The sequence below is a fragment of the Gymnodraco acuticeps genome, unplaced genomic scaffold, assembly GCF_902827175.1.
Source record: "Gymnodraco acuticeps unplaced genomic scaffold, fGymAcu1.1, whole genome shotgun sequence".
NCBI classification, from domain to species: Eukaryota; Metazoa; Chordata; class Actinopteri; order Perciformes; family Bathydraconidae; genus Gymnodraco; species Gymnodraco acuticeps.
In genome coordinates this window covers 28,833-48,188 of record NW_022992275.1, presented here as the reverse complement: position 1 = coordinate 48,188, position 19,356 = coordinate 28,833, and the positions used below count along the sequence as shown (strand labels likewise).

Sequence of the window (19,356 nt, the reverse complement as noted above, 5' to 3'; positions counted from 1 at the left end):
AGATTCTGGATAGCTTCCACTTTTTTCCAACACAGATACCTGATATTGTTAAAAAAAATCTGACCCACACACACACACAACCCTGCAGGTCCGGCATCTGTTCGGACATGGAAGCAGTGACCATTAGTCATCTACTGCCACCCAGTGGAGCTTCTGTGTCACAGCACGTTAATATCCACGAGTGTGTGCGACGTTAATGTGTGTGTGTGTGTGTGTGTGTGTGTGTGTGTGTGTGTGTGTGTGTGTGTCTGTTTGTCTATCGTTCAAACCTGATTTAAAATAAAATTGCATGAGCTGCTTGTTTGATTTAATTTTGCAGCCAAATGAACACATTTAAAAACTAATGAAGTGCTTATAAAAAAAGGAGATAATTAAAAGGAGTCTAAATGACTTACTGTCTTAAAGCAGGGAACAGATGAGCGAAAAGAGAAGTAGAGAGTCTAGCGCGAGGAATTAGGGAGGAAAAGGAGTATGTCAAGGAAGGAAGGAAAGAAGAGAACGATAAGACATGTTTAGAGAGAGAGGGAATACAAATTGAATATTGGATAGAGAAGAGGGTAGTGAGATAAAGAGCTAATCTTTCGGAATAGCAGACCATCTCATTGTTTGGTTGCAGCAGGCCTGTTTGAGACCATTATTAAATTACATGGCTCCTAATGGAAACCATGTATGTGTCTGTGTTAGGTCGACAGTGAAGTAAGAGCTCTTTTTTTAATAAACCGCCAGCTAAATTCTACTAAACTACATAAAGCAGGCTTAGTTTTCTTTTGCCAGTGTTGACAACATCATCTATCATGGCAACATTATACCAAATTGAAGATGTGCATATTTTCGTGCAAAAGACAGCATTTTAAGTAAATCAACATTCAAAAATGAACACTTTATGACTATGACTCTATGACTAGTCAGCTGGTGAAAGAAACATATTTCAGAAAGGATTTTATGCATTTTATTTCATTTATTCTTCCCCTATTCCCTATTAATTTAATTTGAACTTATTCTGCTACTTCACAATCGTCTATGTACTTCAACTTCTTACCGTCATAATCTTAGTTTCCATCTTACAATTATCTCCTTCCTCTTCTTCTGATAAACGATGCAGCGGAATACCAAGGAATGAACATTGCCGGTTATCTTGATGTGTTTATTTGTATATCATCAGAGCTTACAGATATTTATATTCAGATTTTACCTTAGCTTTAGTGCTACTTACATCTCAAATAACATGCTTGAGATTGTCTATACAACAAATTATAATATTTTTCAGAATCCGGTTTATTATTCTTTTTTGGATGTGATTAGACTTATGATCCTTGAGTGTAATTCTAACTCAAATTTAATTAGTATCAAAAAGTAATACATAATAAATAATGATAATAATAAAATGAAAAAGGTAGAATAATAATAATTATAGTGTCAACCGTTAGCACATGATATTTTCTGAGACGGTTATGGTACATACACATTTTAACCGTACTTCATATGCTACTGCATATGCTCAAAAACAAGTTTTCTTTTTTCTTGCTTTTGTATGGAGATTGTTTTCTATGTGGCTTACCTCCAGACCTCACAACCTTGCTCCATTTATTGTTAATGTAACATCACTGTAATCTTAACGCTTTATAAACAACTGTCAATCACTGCTCACTTGAGGCTCCTTCGATAGTTAGCCAATGCATGTCTGCAGACAAAGGGAAGCTTTGTCTTGATGCTTGACTGTGGGAGTCTGCAGCAGACCACCAGCGGAAAGAGGGTCTTCACTTGTTCTTTTGTGTTTTTGATTTTCTGCTTGTTTTCTCCGGGGTTCAGGGAAGGAATAACTTGGTGAACGGAGGCACAGTCAGCTTTACCACCATCTACCTCTCTTCCCCTCTCTGTCTCTCGCTCTCTCTCTCCCTCTGTCAGCTGTGCCAAACCACTGTCTCTATAGCTGTCTGTCTCCCCTCCAGCAGAAAACCACTTAGTGGGGAATCTCAGGCGCACATATACACACACAAAAACACACACACACACTTTTTTCCCAGGGTCATACATGGTGCAAAAGGTAATGAGCCTGTTTCATAGCATTCTCCTCTTCAGTGGAAATATGTATATCACCAACAAATATCAGCGCTCTAGTAAGAGAGCCCCTTTCTTTAACACAACGGTCTTAACTGGTTAGGTCTGGCCATTCAATTGTATAAATGTAGTCACGCCCCGAGGCTCCAGCTCATGTGAATAAGCAAGACTATGCGGGGACCCATTCTGGGCCACAACCCCCATGTTAGGAAACCAAGGCCTACATCAAGGGCACATTATAATCTCCCCCAAAACAACACTGCATTGAGGATGTAATCAGTCTGTTTTATGTCTGGGAATAACATTTCCCTAATTTATTTTCCTTTACTTTGGTTGATTTGCAAACACAACAAAACAAAGAAAAAATAGTTTGACTTGAAAACGTTTGGGGTCTGTTTTATGTCTGGTATATTTTGCGCTATCGTGTTTTTTCCTCCATAACTCTCCTGTCTGGTGAATTCAACAGTAATTTATTGTAATAGGAAACATACTGAAAATCTTTTTGTTGTGTGTTTTTGTGTTTGTGTTTTTTTTTAGCGTGGAGTCGGTGAATGACGGGCTTTTCCACACCGTTGAGCTGCTGATTCAGAACCGCTCACTGAGCCTGGTGGTGGATAACGGTGCTCCAAAGAGCCTCGGCAAGCTAGCACGCCAGCCCTCCGTTGACCACAACACCCAACTTTACATAGGAGGTACGTACTGTAACACTTACACACATGTAGACAAATGTTTTGAACATATATATTTTACTTTTGACTGCCCTTTACTGCTTTTGTGTGGTTGTGATCAGATGTTTGCCATGGTTCATACATATACATTCACCCACAACAAGCAAATTCACTCATACATACAGAAACACACACACACACACACACACAGACACACACACACACACAACACACACAACACACACACACACAACACACACACACACACAGACACACACACACAACACACACACAACACACACACACACACACACACAACACACACACACACACACACACACACACACACACACACACACAGACACACACACACACACACACACACACAACACACACACACACACACACACACAGACACACACACACACACACACACACACACACACACACACACACACACCACACACACACGCACACACACACACACACACACACACACACACACACACACATACACACACACACACACACACACACACACACACACACACACAGACAGAAACACACTAAATCCCACCAAGGGATGTGGTGAGGAGATGTAGAACGGTTTTTGTTCAAGTTTTCCCTCAAAAAAGAGATCAAGACAAGCCCCTTAGAACACTCAGCCTTTTCTCTCAAGTACTTAAAAGAAACATAATGGTGCATTGTACAATGCAGTGAGAGCTATGTTTGACTATTCTTGCTGCAACATTGCGATGTAATGAAAGAATCAACAAATAATGAAACCAGAGTATGAGTTCACTAATCAAGTATGCTTTTAATTTGAATAATTTGTCTTTATTTCCACTTTTTCCTTGCCATTATTTTTTCTTCAATCATAATCTTCCTTTTCTATAACCTAAAGTCTTGTTCTCCTCTGCTTTCCAGGCGTACCCTCTCAGGTGGTGGCCTCAGGTTTACGACCCGGCCCTGAACGTTCCCCTCAGACTTTTAATGGTTGCATCCACAATGTCCGAATCAATGGGGAGCCTCAAGACCTGAGTTACCGAGGTTCAGGAGGAGCACGACCACAAGGGGTCGAGCCCAAGGTATAAACAAGTGGAAAAATCGTATTTTGCAACAAAAACCGGCATCATGTGAAAGTAGAATCTTTAGAGCAGTCTTTAGTGCCACAGTGAGAAATGCATTACTGAAAGAGAAAGCAGATGTGTAGCAGAAATGTCAAATGACGAAATTAAAATACAAAATCTGTTATATTACTTTCTTTGGGAAGTTTACAATATTAGCCTTTTCTGTTCTGGATAAATGTCTTTCCATTGTGAAACAATATTAATAATGGATGACAGGTAGTCTGTGGTATTCACACAACATCAACATGTTTTTCAGCTAACTGCCCCTCAGCTTTCTTCTGTTATCAATAAAAGGCCCGTCCACTCACTTCCCCCCTGACAGTATTTTCTCCCTTTCTTCTTCTGTTAACAGAGTGAGGGCTTTCTCGCAGGGTGCCATTCCTGCAGTGTATGCGCCCAGGGTGCATGCAGGGAGGGAGGAGAGACGGGGGTAACATGTGATTGTCCTCCAGGACGCAGCGGGGCCCTGTGTGATCAGACGACGGCACCAAGCGCCTGTCAGAACAGCAGGTGAGCCCAGGACGCAGGAAATATGCATTGTTGTATGGGTCAGAAAAATCATATGGATTTACTGTATGCACTAATTTCTGCAAGTCTGATTCCCCCCCTCTAACCTGCCTTCCCTTTCCTTCCATTCCCTTCCTCTCACTCCAGATGTGTTCAGGGTCTGTGTGTGCCAAAGGGTCAGTCCTACAGCTGCCAGTGCAGTGAAGGCTACCAGGGTCAGTACTGTGATCGACGGCAGGAGCCTCCAGCCTGCAGAGGGCAGCGCTGCGGACACGGGGAGTGTCACGTGTCCGAAGGAGGACAACCCATCTGCCACTGTCAGCCGGGGTACACCGGGCCAAGCTGTGACACAGGTAAAATGGAGAAGGTTAGAAGAAGAGATGGAGGAAATGATGACAAAATAAGTACATCATGTTTAATTTGTGTGTTTTATGTATTTGTTAACCTCTAGAGCTTACATGTCAAGGAGAGATGGTGAGGGAGCTGCTGAAACGCTACCACCCCTTAAAAACATGCACGTCCACCACTAAGATTCCCCGCATGGATTGCCCCCGATCCTGCCAGGCAGCAGCGCCCTCGGGTGTTTGCTGTGGTGTCACCAAGAGCAGAAGAAGGAAGGCGGTTTTCCGATGCACAGACGGCACCTCGTACTCCGAGGAGATGGAAACTGCTCTGGAGTGCGGCTGCTCCAAGTGCCCGTTGTAACACCACCATTTGTTCGTTTGATTGGTAACACCCACCGCTGCCATTTTGTGAATTCTACAAGTCAACGTGACTGTTGCTCTGAGATTTTTTCACGTTGATGAACTCCACCAATATGTGATATTTTTTTTTACACATTCAGTTTGACCGCCACCAAGAGAAACCACAGACGAAAACAAAAATGGGACATGTGTGCGTGTTTTTTGACAGAGAGAAAATATATTGTAAGATATAAGTGAGAAAAAACATAGAACTTATTTTTATTATGGATTTTTTTTTCTAAAAGATGATGAAAGGACTGATAAGTTGTGTGTTTCTTTTAATACGTTGATTATATAATGTTTTACATAGTATGGAAAGTTATTTTGTACCTTGTAAGGAGAAAAAATACACAACAAAATAGATTAACATTCCTTAAAAGTATATGAATTTGTATGTATGTATAAATCTATATAAATATATACCCTAACCCGATTAATTCTATATTTTCAAAGTGTATTTGCATGATGTTAATGTGAGTGCTGATAGCTCTGGACACTGAGAGAGGAGGGCCGAGAGTGAAGAGCTCCCTTGATGTCACACCAAGGAGATGTGTGTGAGGAAATCTGTCTGTTTCTCTCCCTTTTGGAGAGAAAGGGGAAAAACGTATGTGCCTAGCTAACTGCTTCACTATATAATGGACATCATCCTCACATGCGAATTCATTGAAAAACCATAAGAGACTCTTTCTGCAGAGATGATCTAACACATTGATCTAATGTTGTGTTATTCTTCAGTTTGCTGTTGCACACCAGACTTGGAGCCACGTGAGGTTTGACATGAAAATCTGAAAGATATTTTTCTCCTTTATAAAAAGTTCAACTTTATAAGTGAGAAATTCCCATTCAAATCAACATCAGGAAAACCCTACAGTAAATTCACCATCATGCAGAATCTATATATAGCTGCAGATACCAAGGAAATGTATGAGCAGTTATGAGGGCTCATAGCATAGTCAGAAATGGAATGCTTTTTTAACCGAAACACCTATTAAAGAGTAATTTGATGCTGTGCTGAAAATAATTGTTTCCCTGTCTCCTGTGGATGAACGTTTCTAGTGTGAATCACTGATGAGGGTAGTTTTTTGTGGTCATAAGTTTGCTCTGTGACGTCACGGTGCACTGCCACACCCTGAGATACATTTCTACATCACTACAGTAAGGTGAGATATCAAACCAATGGAGCAAAAACAGGAAAGATTTAGATTTTCAGCTGGTTTATGTTACCCTTTGAATAACTGCCTTGCATGCGTTCTAACTTTAATCAAGTCATTATGCCAAAGTCAAATACATTTGCCTTAACAGATGAGTATGTCAAAGATAATTGACAGATATTGTTGATTTTTCGAAGTTTTAGAGCCTTGGGAGTACTTATTTTGAACTTAAAAAATGTTCCTGCAATTTTGTCATTAACTGCTTCGGAATGTTCAATAGCTTTGGATGGATAAAGGTACGCGTCTCCATGATAAAACAATACAAATTCCATAGTGGCCTTTCTTACATTTCAAAATAAACAATGGTTATATTAAATACATATGCATCTCTCTGATCGGGTTGTCTTTGAATGCCCTATGAAATGTAATTGGGTCCAAAGCAGGAGAAGCCTTAACCCTGCCACAGTCTTTTTGGTATAGCCTCATGTTTAATGTGAAGTTGCGGCATTACCAGGAACATTTTCTTTCCTCTTACAGAGTTAATGTGTGATGCATTCAGTATGTTATATGATAACAATGTAATTCTGATTGTTTGGTGTGCTTTAAGGTTTATACAGAAAAACACTTGTTTCCATAGAGCATGTTCTTCAAATATGTTTAAGTGTATCATTTGATTTTGTCAGATGGAGGTGAAAAAAGCAGCATGCTATTATTGACCAAAAAACAGTGTGCTCCAGTCTGTATCAGCAAACCTTCACACTGTCACTACGCAGCTGAAAAAATCCTCCACATCAGTACGATTCTTAACTGCCTATAATGACTAACATGATTAAAAGTATAGCAAATGCTATAATGTAACTACTACTGTATTGTTTACTTTATACATTGCTGCTTTGTTTACAACAGTTGCAAAGTGTTGTCACTCTTTTACAGTTTATTCACAGCTCTAATATTGTAGGTTTGAGACATGTCAGTAATATCAATGTCTGTCAAGTTTCCATGACTACTGTTCCTTCTACCTGATCATTTTCTCACTTCTTTATTTCTTAGATTTCCCTTTGCCTCCCCAATTTCTCCCATCTTTATTTCCCTGTGCCTTTTAGTTCAAGACGTCTCCAGCCATTAGCTTTTACCATCTCTTCCTCTTCCCCTTGTTCTCATTCTTTGCTCCAATTCTTGTTTTCACATCAATTTATTTCTCAGTTTATTTTGTCCTTCGTCCCCTTGTGTGCTGATCCTAAAAGTTTAGTTTTTTGTTGTGAACAGAATCAAACATTTTAGTTACGAGTTATTGACAATGAAAATAATGGTAAAGTCAGTCATTTCCATTTACCAGATCTTAGGTTATAAAAAACATGAATATGTGAGTGATGATAATTGATAATTATGTTGAATGTTCAAATTAAACTACCATTGAAACTATACTAATCTTCCATGTCTGAGTCTGAAAATCATGTTTTACTGCAAATCTCACACATCATTTAATTTATCACAGCAGGTTTGATCAAGGACCATATTAAATATTTGGGTAAAATATGTCCGACCTGTAATGCTGATCATTTTCTCAGATTTGATCCATATTGTACTATCACTAACTCAGTAGCCTACCATAAAAAAAAACGAAGCAACACGTTTGACTCTTTGACTACCCTGTTTTATTACATTATGGTGCTTTCAATAACAAACCACTTATTTCACTAACTTTAATTATGTGTTTTTAATAATTGCATGGTGTGAGAGTAAATTCATTTACGTGTTGCTGTGATAGTTATTTCTTAAAGCAGTAATATAGTAGTAGTTGATAATCCAATAATTTCTTTGTCCCTTCAATTAAAGTTATGTTTCTTAAAATGATTGAAACAGCGCCCCCCTGGGTTGTAAGGGCCACAACTGTCAGTCTGCGTGGTCAAACGTGGTATTGCACCCAAACAGAAGCCCGCCAGGTGAAGTTAAACTTCCGGAGGACCAAACAATCAGATGCAGCCGCGTGTTACTGCACAGCAGTGAACGTACAGGCCTTAATGAAAGACACTTTGAATTGAATTGTGAAGACAAAAAGTGCAACTTATCTAAATGACATGACACAACCGGGAGACTTAGCCTGTTTTACATTTTTGCTAACATATTATTTTAAACTTTTGCAATGGAGTTACGTCAACAATAAAAATCACACAACAGTGAGACAGGCTATGATGTGGATACTTCATGACAGAAAGCAGAATGCTCTTCAACGGCGGATAACGTGAGTTTTTATATACACATATACTGCCCTTTTCCCCCTGATGGGACAGTATTTATCTTTGTTGTTTTAGTTGATAAAACTCTTTGCTGCGTTGTTGTTGTTGATGCTACAGGAGTTCAGAGTTCACTTGCTGTGTGTGTGGTTATGCTAAAGTATTTAGGCCTGCCGCTGCATGTTTGAGATTATGTATTCCTTACTGTTTTGGCAGTCTGCTGTAGTGCTTTATTTTTCTTATGGATATTGATACAAACAATGTGTACTGATAATGTTTGATGTGACCGAATAGCTATGAAAATGTGTAATGTCATATATTCATGATATTTGCATTGTTTCTTTTTTATGTGAACGTAAGTATATCTAAAAGATCACTACTTTATTAAATGAGTGAAAAATGTCTGTCCCAGTCTTTCAAAAGCCAAAGGGGATGACTTTACATGTCTTATCAGTCCAACATGCAAGGATATTCAGTTAAATATAGTATACAAACTGAAAATAAATTCTCCCATTTTGGCATGAACAATTAATTATCATGACATGATCCTTCCAAAAGGATATTTATTTAGAATATCAGACATGTTTGTCATAAAAATAGAAAATTGTTTTGTGCAAAGTTATCTGGTTTGAGTGTATGTGCTAAAAACCCACAAGCATTTACCTCAACAGTATTGTTCCTATGCTGCACATTTACATGATAAACACTACCTCCTGCACGCTGGTAGGAGACAGGCCTTTGAACACTACATAATGCTGATACACTGTACTGGCTAGAACACAGTTTATTATCATACAGTGTGGTGTCCCGGGCTGTTCAAGATCCCAGAGACACAGTCTGCAGACCGGTCTGCAAAGGCGTTCGGTTAAGTGGTTCAACTTCCCGCTGCCCCAGAACTGAAGGAGAAGGAGCAATTCTTCCAGCAGCTGGCCAAAGCCCTGTCTTTTGAGAGGTGTGTGGGTGACCGGTGTCATATATTTGTCAAGATGCCATTTGGACCCAGGACTATCTCAACAGTAAGCTCTTCCCATTCATCTGTGCCCAATTGTGTAGGGTTTTGTATCATTTTACCCACTCACTTAGCTATTTGTTATTTAATAAACAGCATTAGTACTTGTATTGTGTATTTTCATTTGTCTGATTCTGATTGAAAGGTACAAACGCATCTTCGGGTATATAAGTTTCACTATTCAGTTGGCAGTTAAACCTGGAGTAAAGCTTATGAAGACCAGCCAACTCACTAGTTGTATTATTTTTGTCTTCCCTAAATAACAAAGAGCAGCATGAATGTAAAGGGTGCCAGAAATCTGATTTTATTGGAATATTTTTTTGGACAAAAGATCAGCTTTGAATGGGCTTGTGAAAAGTGCTTATTTAAGCTACAACAAACATACAAAAAACATGAAATGTATTTCGTACAAAATGCATGATATCTGTAGTTAGACAAGTTAAATAAATAACAAGTTTAATTTGCAGTCATTTACTTTGTTGTAAGGTTTGGGTTCATTTATTGTTTTCTATTCAAATATAAGTTGTACAAATTGTAAATCAAAGAATAAGGAACTTTTGATGGATAGAAAGAATACTTTTAATAAACATAACAATTGTATTTGTATTGGAATAGTATGGCTCTGTACTCTCTTTTTTTTACCTTCTCTTTTCATGTGGGACGGTGGCTATCCTTGCATTGAACAGCCATCTTGACCTTCCATCAGGAGCGACTGCATGGGAAGGTGCAGAGCCGAGAGCCAACAGCACTCTGCTGAAGCCCCTGCGAAATAAAGCGGCCTTTGGTATGATGGAAGTACAACGGAGGCGCCTGTTGTTGACGCCCTGAAGGTAGAACATGCTTTTTGGTCCTTTTAGTTGTAACAGGTTAACTGAACAACATTTGTTTGATGTATGTTTAACTTTAGCTTGTGTTTTAAATAACCTTTGTGTTTTAATGTCAAGTAAAAGGTGAACCGATACATTGACCTAACATGTTAAGCTTTAAAAAAAAAAAACGGTATTTCTTCAAAAAGTTTGAAAAACCTATTTGGGTTTTGTTGCATGACCAGAGGCCTTTACTTCTAACAAGTTAAAACACAGTACTTCTGCACAGTTACAGATGAAGATATATCTTTTTTTATAATAGAATAAGAATAGATTCCAGATATGGCTGCGTAGGGTTGTTTAAGACGATCTTAGAACAGATATTTGGTTATAGTTTCCACTTGGGACTTCCTCATTTATTTGTCAATCTACTAAACCAACTAGGTGCTACCAAATGATGGTAGCTGTGTCAAGAGACTAGGGCTGTACCCGAATATTCGACTATTTGAATATCCGTTCGTTGGCCAACTATTCGGGTTTTAATTTCATTATTCGGATATTCGTTTTATTTTTTTTATTTTCCCCCTAAATGTATGCTATCAATAAAGGCGAATTGCCATATTCTTATACTATATTTATACTTTTGAATTGCACTGTTAAAATGCGGAAATATATACAATCTCAGCCTGTGCTCCTGACATGGCGTTCACTCAGTCACGAACGCAAACGGCACGCTTCACCTCGTTTCACACACCTAAACACAAAATGCCGAAGACTTCAGCTGTGTGGGACCATTTTAAATTGGACGACGGTAAGAAGAAGGCAGTGTGCCAAATATGCGACAAGAAACTGGCCTACCACGGTGGCACAACAACTCACCGGATGCTGTAAGTACTAGCCTAGCTTAGTTTAGCTGTTGTCAAGTTGCCATGATGAAGCTGCTTTATCCGCCGTTTAAACAGTAACGTTACACATGATAAAATCGTGCACTTACTTTGCTTGGAAAATAGTTGCAAGCAAGCAACCGAATTGTTTTTTTATATTAGTTTTTCAATTTTATCCGAATAGTGAAAATAATAGGAGCAATGTGGGAACATCTGGGGCTAAGGCAATTATTGGCATACAGTTCGTTCATTTATTTTTCGTTCTTCATTTATTTAAATACTGTTTACTGTATCGGTTACAAGTGTTACCCTGTTAGGCCGACTGTTACGGCTATGTTATTAAAAGTATTGTTGTTATAACAGAAATATGTGTTTTGTATCTTCAGGTTGTAAAACGTTATAGACAGAATTTGGAACCAGATTTGGTCCCCGGGCGCTGCACTGAGGCTGGGTTAAATGCAGAGGACACATTTAGTTTTAATGTATGCGAGTACTGAGACAATAAATAAATATAAATCGTAATATCTTTCTGCGCTTCTGCTTAACAGCGTGTTGTCAGGTGTCTCGGAGCGTGTTATGAAATTCTTTGGAAAAAAAAAAAATTCGCTGCTGATTACTACCGAATATCCGGAGCCCGAAAAATGGTATTCTGGACAGCCCTACAAGAGACATGAGACTATTGTATATCCTTTCTAGCAGAAGGTAGCACAAGTGTTGTGATGCTTTAATCAACTGAAAGGGCAATGTTTTTTATTATGGCATTGGCAGCAGAGATTTGTCACATTTTTCCTGGGCGCAACCCACATACTCAGCTCTGCTGCTCATCCCACAGATGCATGTTCCTCACAAGTGTGGCACCATTTGAAAGGTAAATAAACAGGTTTTACAACGGTAAACATGTATTGCCAAGAAGCATTGTTACTGCAAAGAAATACTGTAATCTACCAAACACATATATCCTTACTTTTTGTGTTAAGTTTATATCAAATATAGCAAATATCTTAATTCATACAAAAGTAGTTATGTCCCATATTTTTAAGCATCATAATATTTTTTTGAATTTAATATTGTGTCAATTCTTCATGTACGCATCACTGTTGAGAAGTGATGTGTGAGTGGTCTGGGAAACAAGCAAAACCACATGCAGCTCCACATGATGTTGGAGGTGAGTCGTGCAAAAATATTATTTAGTTCTCATCATGTTATTGTGAGTCATGTACCACATGACTCACAATAACATGATGACTATCAGCATCTCTAACTTGCAGGTCCAGCATGATGCATATGAATGCTCTTCTTAAGCATTGACCTCAAAGGGAAGAAAGACATCTGTCCTATAAACCTGTCAGATGTGTTTTAATTTGAATGTAAAAGCACTTTTAACTGTGTAAACAATATTCTCTATTTTGTTTGTAAAGCGAAACATACTTAATGGAAAAACACAATACTTCACTTTTCATATTGTGTCATTGTTATTGATGACATTGTTCGAGGCAATACTGTGTGAATCGTTTGCTTAAAAGACTTGAAATGTCAAAAATGATTCATATTTCAGAAGCATGTGTGCAGTTTTGAAAGACTTAGTCAAACTTCAGAGAACGTGTGTTGACTAACGCTATATTGCATAATGTTGTCAAACAGTAAATACTTTGTTTACTTTTGGCCAACGTGATGATTTGGGAGTTTTCTCCCCAATGCGAAGTTGGGCCAAGAAATCAAAGTCTAAAACAACTCCTATAAATGATTCAGCAGTTTGCAGAGACTTCACTGTGTTTGTGATTCAGGTAAATATGCCTTTTATGAAACATTAGTATACAATATGTTTAAGACAAACTTGATGACCAAAAACTTGTTTTCATTTATTTCTACCTTTTTCAGCTGCAAGGACTAGACAAAAGGAAGGGAGGAAAACAGTTACCATTCCACATTAAACTTAAAAGGTTTGTATTTTCTTATTACTCTCCCTTTTATAATGCAGCAGTCGGTAAGAGTTTAACAGTGATTTTTGTTATGTTATCTTACCCGATTTCTCTGCAGGTCTGTAACACGTAAAAGTTAAATGCAAAAAAAGTATTTTTAGCAACACGCATTAAATATTTATTTGGATTTCTTAAGACACCTTTAATCTCAACAAACAATATGTCCAACAAATATTTGGATTCTGCAAAATACTGTAGGACAATATAAAAACAAAAACAACCATAAAATGCATTTTAATATAATTAAATGAGTCCATTGATGTCAACTGTTGAGTACTTGAAACAAGTATAAATTGATAACAGTGGTGATGCTACAATACCACGTCTCATAACATGTAATTGCTTATGGGAAATATTAATTATAATAAAAGTACACATTTACAGTATGCTGCCATTCATTCTCTAACAAAAGTTTTTCCCTCTTTTTCTTCACCAGGGAATCATGAGGATCTCATTTTCTTGTTTGCTTTTGCTTGCTGCTACAGTGAGCTCTCAGAATGAGCATTTCATAAAGTTTAAAAATCGGCACATCATCGGGAGCATGGAAGTAAACAGTTGTGACCAGGCGATAGAGGATAAAGGGATCGACGAAATTGACAGTAACAGGTGTAAAAGGAAACATACCTTCATACTAGCAAACACCGACCAAGTCAATAATGTATGTCGGCTAGCAGGAGAGCCATTTGGTTCTTATACCCTAAGCCTCCAACGCTTCGACATTGTCGTCTGCACACCGAAGAACCAAGAGGCCCGTAGACCCCACTGTCAGTACCGAGGTCAAAGCTTCAACAGGAAAATTGCATTCAGATGTGAAGAAGGCTTCCCAGTGCACTACGGCGGAGACTCTATTGTGTACTAATTTCGCCACTAACTACTCACTGTACCTTATTCGCAATATAATAAAATACATTTAAAAGCTTGCGATAGTCTTTTTTTCATGCATCAAGGTGTAAAATAATTACAAAAACAGAAAGGCTGCACGTAACAGTTATATTGGGATTATTGTGGACAACATTGCGATTTGGGACTGCAGTATTATAATAAAAATGCTTTCATGGGTATACTTGCTTAGTTATCGAAAGGAAAAAGCACAGACTACTGATCAATTTAAAAGGTATATTTCTCAAGTGATTCATAAAAAACTAAAGTGATATAAGTTAAAAAACTAGAAAATGTGTAAAGCAGATTTCTCAACAGTAGAACAATGAATATCACCACTGTTTCCTAATGTGTGATACATTACTTTGGAAAAAGCATGGTTTATGTGGGAGAAAAGTGTGTCTGATTATAAATAAAGTATCAAATATAACGATGCATGACAACAATGTATAACGTATTTTCAATTTAAAATGTAAAGGTAATTTAAATGACCAAAAAACTGGATCATAGTGATTTAACATTACCGCTTTAACAATGTTAGTGTTCTACAGCTCTTCTCTGCACAGTAAGGTGACCAAACGCAGCATGGCAAACACAGACTGATTAGTTGGCTATGCATCATGTGGGTACATGTTGATCAGATTGCACAAACAGTGAATACGCTGTCACATTCACACACACACTTTTTATTTTCTACTAAATCATAGCCTTTTGGTTATATAATCGCACAGGCTCCTATTGCAACTGTGATGCCTATTAGATTAATATGCAGCCCTAAATAACTGTAATGCTGACTGAAAAGGCTAGAGTCTTTACCAAAGACATTTGATGAGTATTAATACAATTGTGTAAAAATGGAGATTGTACAGTATACTTGATCCTCAGTGTATATGTCCTATATGTTTGCCCTTTTTCCTGTAGCCCATACTTTGGACTGTGAAACAGCCAATTGTATCATTAGTTTGTTGTCTGATCATACTGTGATTACAGCTATGTTCATTTCACTGGGTTCAAGGCTTTACTGGAATAAACTTGAACTGTAATCAGCAAACATTTAAATAAACCTTCTGCCTTAGCTCCAAACGGCGTGTCAACATGTTTGATAACGATGCAGCCTTCAGCAGATCTTGGCGTATTGGATGTCATCTAATGCCTTTGCCATGGCGACAGATCACTTGCCATCAAACACAATGTTTACGTTACTGCTGTAACACCTATAGAAACCAGCCTGTCCTCCTACAAAAAACTACCATATAGGTCGATTGTTCAGCAGCTTAATACGACCCATAGCCACCTTTTAAAGTGTAGCACCTCTAGTGGTCGTGTAAGAAACAACATGCTCCGGAGGGTCGTTTATTCACAAATAACCCTTTCTGGAAAATACCGTTGATTTAAAACGCTCCTGTGGGTCGTAAAGGTATACAGGCCGGTTGCAACCCTGTCTCCTAAAAAAGAAGTTGCTTTAATTAGAAGTAAGTCTTTAACATGAAGATAATCACATCTGGCCCTGTAGGAATTAAACTACATATTTGTAGGTTTGCCATGAGAGTTTATTATTATACATTTAGTCCTCTTTGCTTTTGGCCTCAAACAGTTACTACTTTATGTGAGGACCAGTTCTTACTCCAAACAACAATTGACAATGTTTCAAACACCATCTATACAATTTTAGCTTGGACTTTGACTTTGTTTGACCTTCAGCGCACAACACAAAAATATAACTATTTGTCATGATGCATAAAAAACGAATTATACCTCATACCTCATTATCTGTGTTTCACAATGTGTTCCCAGCAGTACGTTCTACTTGGATGAGCGACAGAGTTCCAGTTTTCTTTCTTTTTAACTGAAAATCATAAATAACCTCTACAGCCTTTACTCTGTATAAAAGCTTTAGGTCCATCAGAAATCTCATTGTCACATTTCAGTGGGACATCGTGTTAACTGCTTTCACCCGGTAAGGAAAAAAAGCAACAGTCTGAATTACCAGGTAACATTTTATGGGCTTGAGTGTTGGTATTTCCGCCCTCTTCTCAGAAATAAAAAACTGGTTTAAAAATGTTTTCTTTTCCGTCGCTTGTGTCCTAATTTTTTTTTTTTCATGAATCGAGGTGCAAAATAATTACAAAAACAGAAAGGCTGCACGTGAAAGTTATATTGGGATTATTGTGGACAATATTGCGATTTGCGACTGCAAAGTTATAATTAAAAATGCAATCATGGGTATACTTGCTTGTTATCGAAAGGAAAGTGCACAGACTACTCCTCATTTTAAAAGGTATATTTATTTAGTCATTCATCAACAACTAAAGTAACATAAGTTCAAAAACTGGAACATTTGTAAAGCACTGTTTCCAAAATAACAATAAAATAATAAATAATATAAAATGTAATGAATAACAACAAAGATATCCTCTTTCAAACTAATGGCATTTATGCAAACTACTTTGGGCAGATTTCTCAACAGTAAAACAATGAATATCACCACTGTTTCCTAATGTGTGATACATTACTTTGGAAAAGGCATGGTTTATGTGGGAGAAAAGTTTGCCTGATATAAATAAAGTATAAAATATAACGATGTGTGACAACAATGTATAACTTATTTTGGAAAATGGAAAGGTATTTAAATGACCAAAAAACTGTATCTCTATCTTTATAAATATGAACTTTAATTGTTGCGCATTCTTCTTACTTTTCACTGTTTCAGGGGCTGGTACAAATGTGTTGTGTTGCTGCGTACTGTAGCAACATTTGTTTTTCAAAGTTTGGTCTTATTGTAGTCGAGCTTGTTGCATGACAACAATGTATAACGTATTTTCAATTTAAAATGTAAAGGTAATTTAAATGACCAAAAAACTGGATCATAGTGATTTAACATTACCGCTTTAACAATGTTAGTGTTCTACAGCTCTTCTCTGCATAGTAAGGTGACCAAACGCAGCATAACAAACACAGACTGATTAGTCGGCTATGCATCATGTGGGTACATGTTGATCAGACTGCACAAACAGTGAATACGCTGTCACATTCACACACTTTTTATTTTCAACTAAATCATAGCCTTTTGGTTATATAATCGCACAGGCTCCTATTGCAACTGTGATGCCTATTAGATTAATATACAGGCCTAAATAACTAATGCTGACTGAAAAGACTCTTTACCAAAGACATTTGATGAGTATTAATACAATTGTGTAAACATGGACATTGTACAATATACTTGATCCTCTGTGTGTTATGTCCTATGTGTTTGCCCTTTTTCCTGTAGCCCATACTTTGGACTTTGAAACAGCCAATTGCCTCATTAGTTTCAGTTTGTTGTCTGATCATACTGTGATTACAGCAATGTTTATTTCACTAGTCAAAAATGAATCTTGATTGGGCCAAATTTGACTCCGAGTGACCCAAAACAATGCTCCAGACCCGAACACCAAATTATACACTTTTTTTTTTAAAGCACTTCAGACTTGGCTAAAATGGTCAAAATCAGTTTTTTAGTGTTTATATAGCTGTTGTGGAGGATATGATGAAGACTTCCCGATAATAAAAAAAACTAGAGCATAGTTATTATATAATTTTAACTTGAAACGGGTCACGGACACAACATAAGGGTTAATTGTGGTTATTATCAGACTCCAGAAATGAACTGACAGGGCTTACAGGATATGAAAATAAATGAAAAATAAGTCTGAATAGGTCGGCCTCCTCAGTGAAACCATACAGTATGCAACTTGCTCAAAAAGTTGGAGCAAAGCAGTCTTGCACCTGTACCAGAAGATGGCAGCAGAGTGAAGAGAGACACAGATATACTGATATCCAAGTTGAGTCAGCATTGGAAATACAAGTGGTACAAACAGAGATATATTGGGAATGTTAGAAACACAAAAAATAGAAAATGAAGCAAAAGAAGTTGCTTTATTCAGAAGTAAGTCTTTAACATGAACGGCCCGTCCACACAGCGGCGTGCGTTGACGCTTGCCGGCGGGCGTGTCTGACACTCGACCAACATGAATCTCCCGCCCCTGACACACAAGCAGCGGTTTGATTGGCTAGAGCTTGTACTGGCATATGATTCGATTGGCTGACGCTTCTGCCGAGGCGTCAAAAGTTGAACATTGCTCAACTTTTGCAGCGAGCGACGCCAGCAACGCTCCGCGTCGCTTCCCACGATGCAGTTCGGCTAAAAGTGACGTCACCCCATTCAAAGTGAATGGGCAGAAGCGTTGGAAGACCCTGTAGGAATTAAACTGCAGATTTGTAGGTTTGCCATGAGTGTTTATTATTATACATTTAGTCCAAAGTAAGGGAATAATAATAACACTTGTTTGGATCCTCTTTGATATTTTTGATAAAGGAAAAAAAGAGAAATTACCCAAATGAATATATTCTGAATGGGTGACTACCAACCACTTGCATTTCAATGACAACTCTAAATAACGATCCTACCTCAAGAAGCATGTCCTTGATCTGCTTCACCGAGATTCATTTTGAATAAAAAGTGATATCACAATAGTAACAAAAGTATTTTTACTCTCACAGTAGCCTCTACTACTTTGTATCCTCTCACAGAACTATTCACAGTTCAAAGGCTGCTAATTTTGGTCAAACAGCAATTTGCCTATACAGTGCAACTACAAGGCTATCTGTATTTGAATGACAAAATATGACACTCACCTTAAAATGTCCTTTGTATATTTCTATTTGTCTTAACTGTGGGAACTTGTCCAGGCATGTTAAGTGGGAGTGGACTTGAAATCCTTAACTCAAGGTGTAGAACAATTAAGTTATCAAGCCAATTGCATTACTTACTACAACTTGAATTTTGTTTTAAGTCAATTAACGCAGAAATCAGAGTTCAAATTACACACAATATTAAGTTGATGTACTTCCCAACATTATTACGTCAACACAACTTATAAAGTAATGTTTGCAACTTAAAATGTTTATCTAAATCAATAAACTCACATTTTTATCTTGCAACCATGCATTTAATTAAGTTGAGGTGAAAGGTCGCCTGAATTCGTTTTTAGAGTGTAAGAGACAGGCCTTTGACACTACATAATACAACTGTACCAGAAGATGGCAGCAGAGTAAAGAGAGACAGAGATATACTGATATCCAAGTTGAGTCAGCATTGGAAATACAAGTGGTACATACAGAGCTATATTGGGAACGTTAGAAACACAACATTAGAAAATGAAGCAAAATAAGTTGCTTTAATCAGAAGTAAGTCTTTAACATGAAGATAATCACATCTGGCCCTGTAGGAATTAAACTGCAGATTTGTAGGTTTGCCATGAGTGTT

At 37.7% G+C, this 19,356-nt stretch overlaps 1 protein-coding gene across 2 annotated transcripts in view; it reads left to right on the top strand.

The window, feature by feature from the left end:
- The window catches only part of slit3 (slit homolog 3 (Drosophila)), a 235,637-nt gene extending 229,002 nt beyond the window's left edge, over positions 1 to 6,635 (top strand). For both annotated transcript variants that reach the window (XM_034207325.1, XM_034207326.1), the window contains 5 exons: positions 2,596 to 2,750; positions 3,654 to 3,814; positions 4,209 to 4,366; positions 4,511 to 4,716; positions 4,815 to 6,635. In XM_034207325.1, the coding sequence (XP_034063216.1) occupies positions 2,596 to 2,750; positions 3,654 to 3,814; positions 4,209 to 4,366; positions 4,511 to 4,716; positions 4,815 to 5,068 (934 nt within the window). In that variant the 3' untranslated portion in view covers positions 5,069 to 6,635. The remainder of the gene's footprint in view (positions 1 to 2,595; positions 2,751 to 3,653; positions 3,815 to 4,208; positions 4,367 to 4,510; positions 4,717 to 4,814) is intronic.
- Positions 6,636 to 19,356: the final 12,721 nt, after the last annotated feature.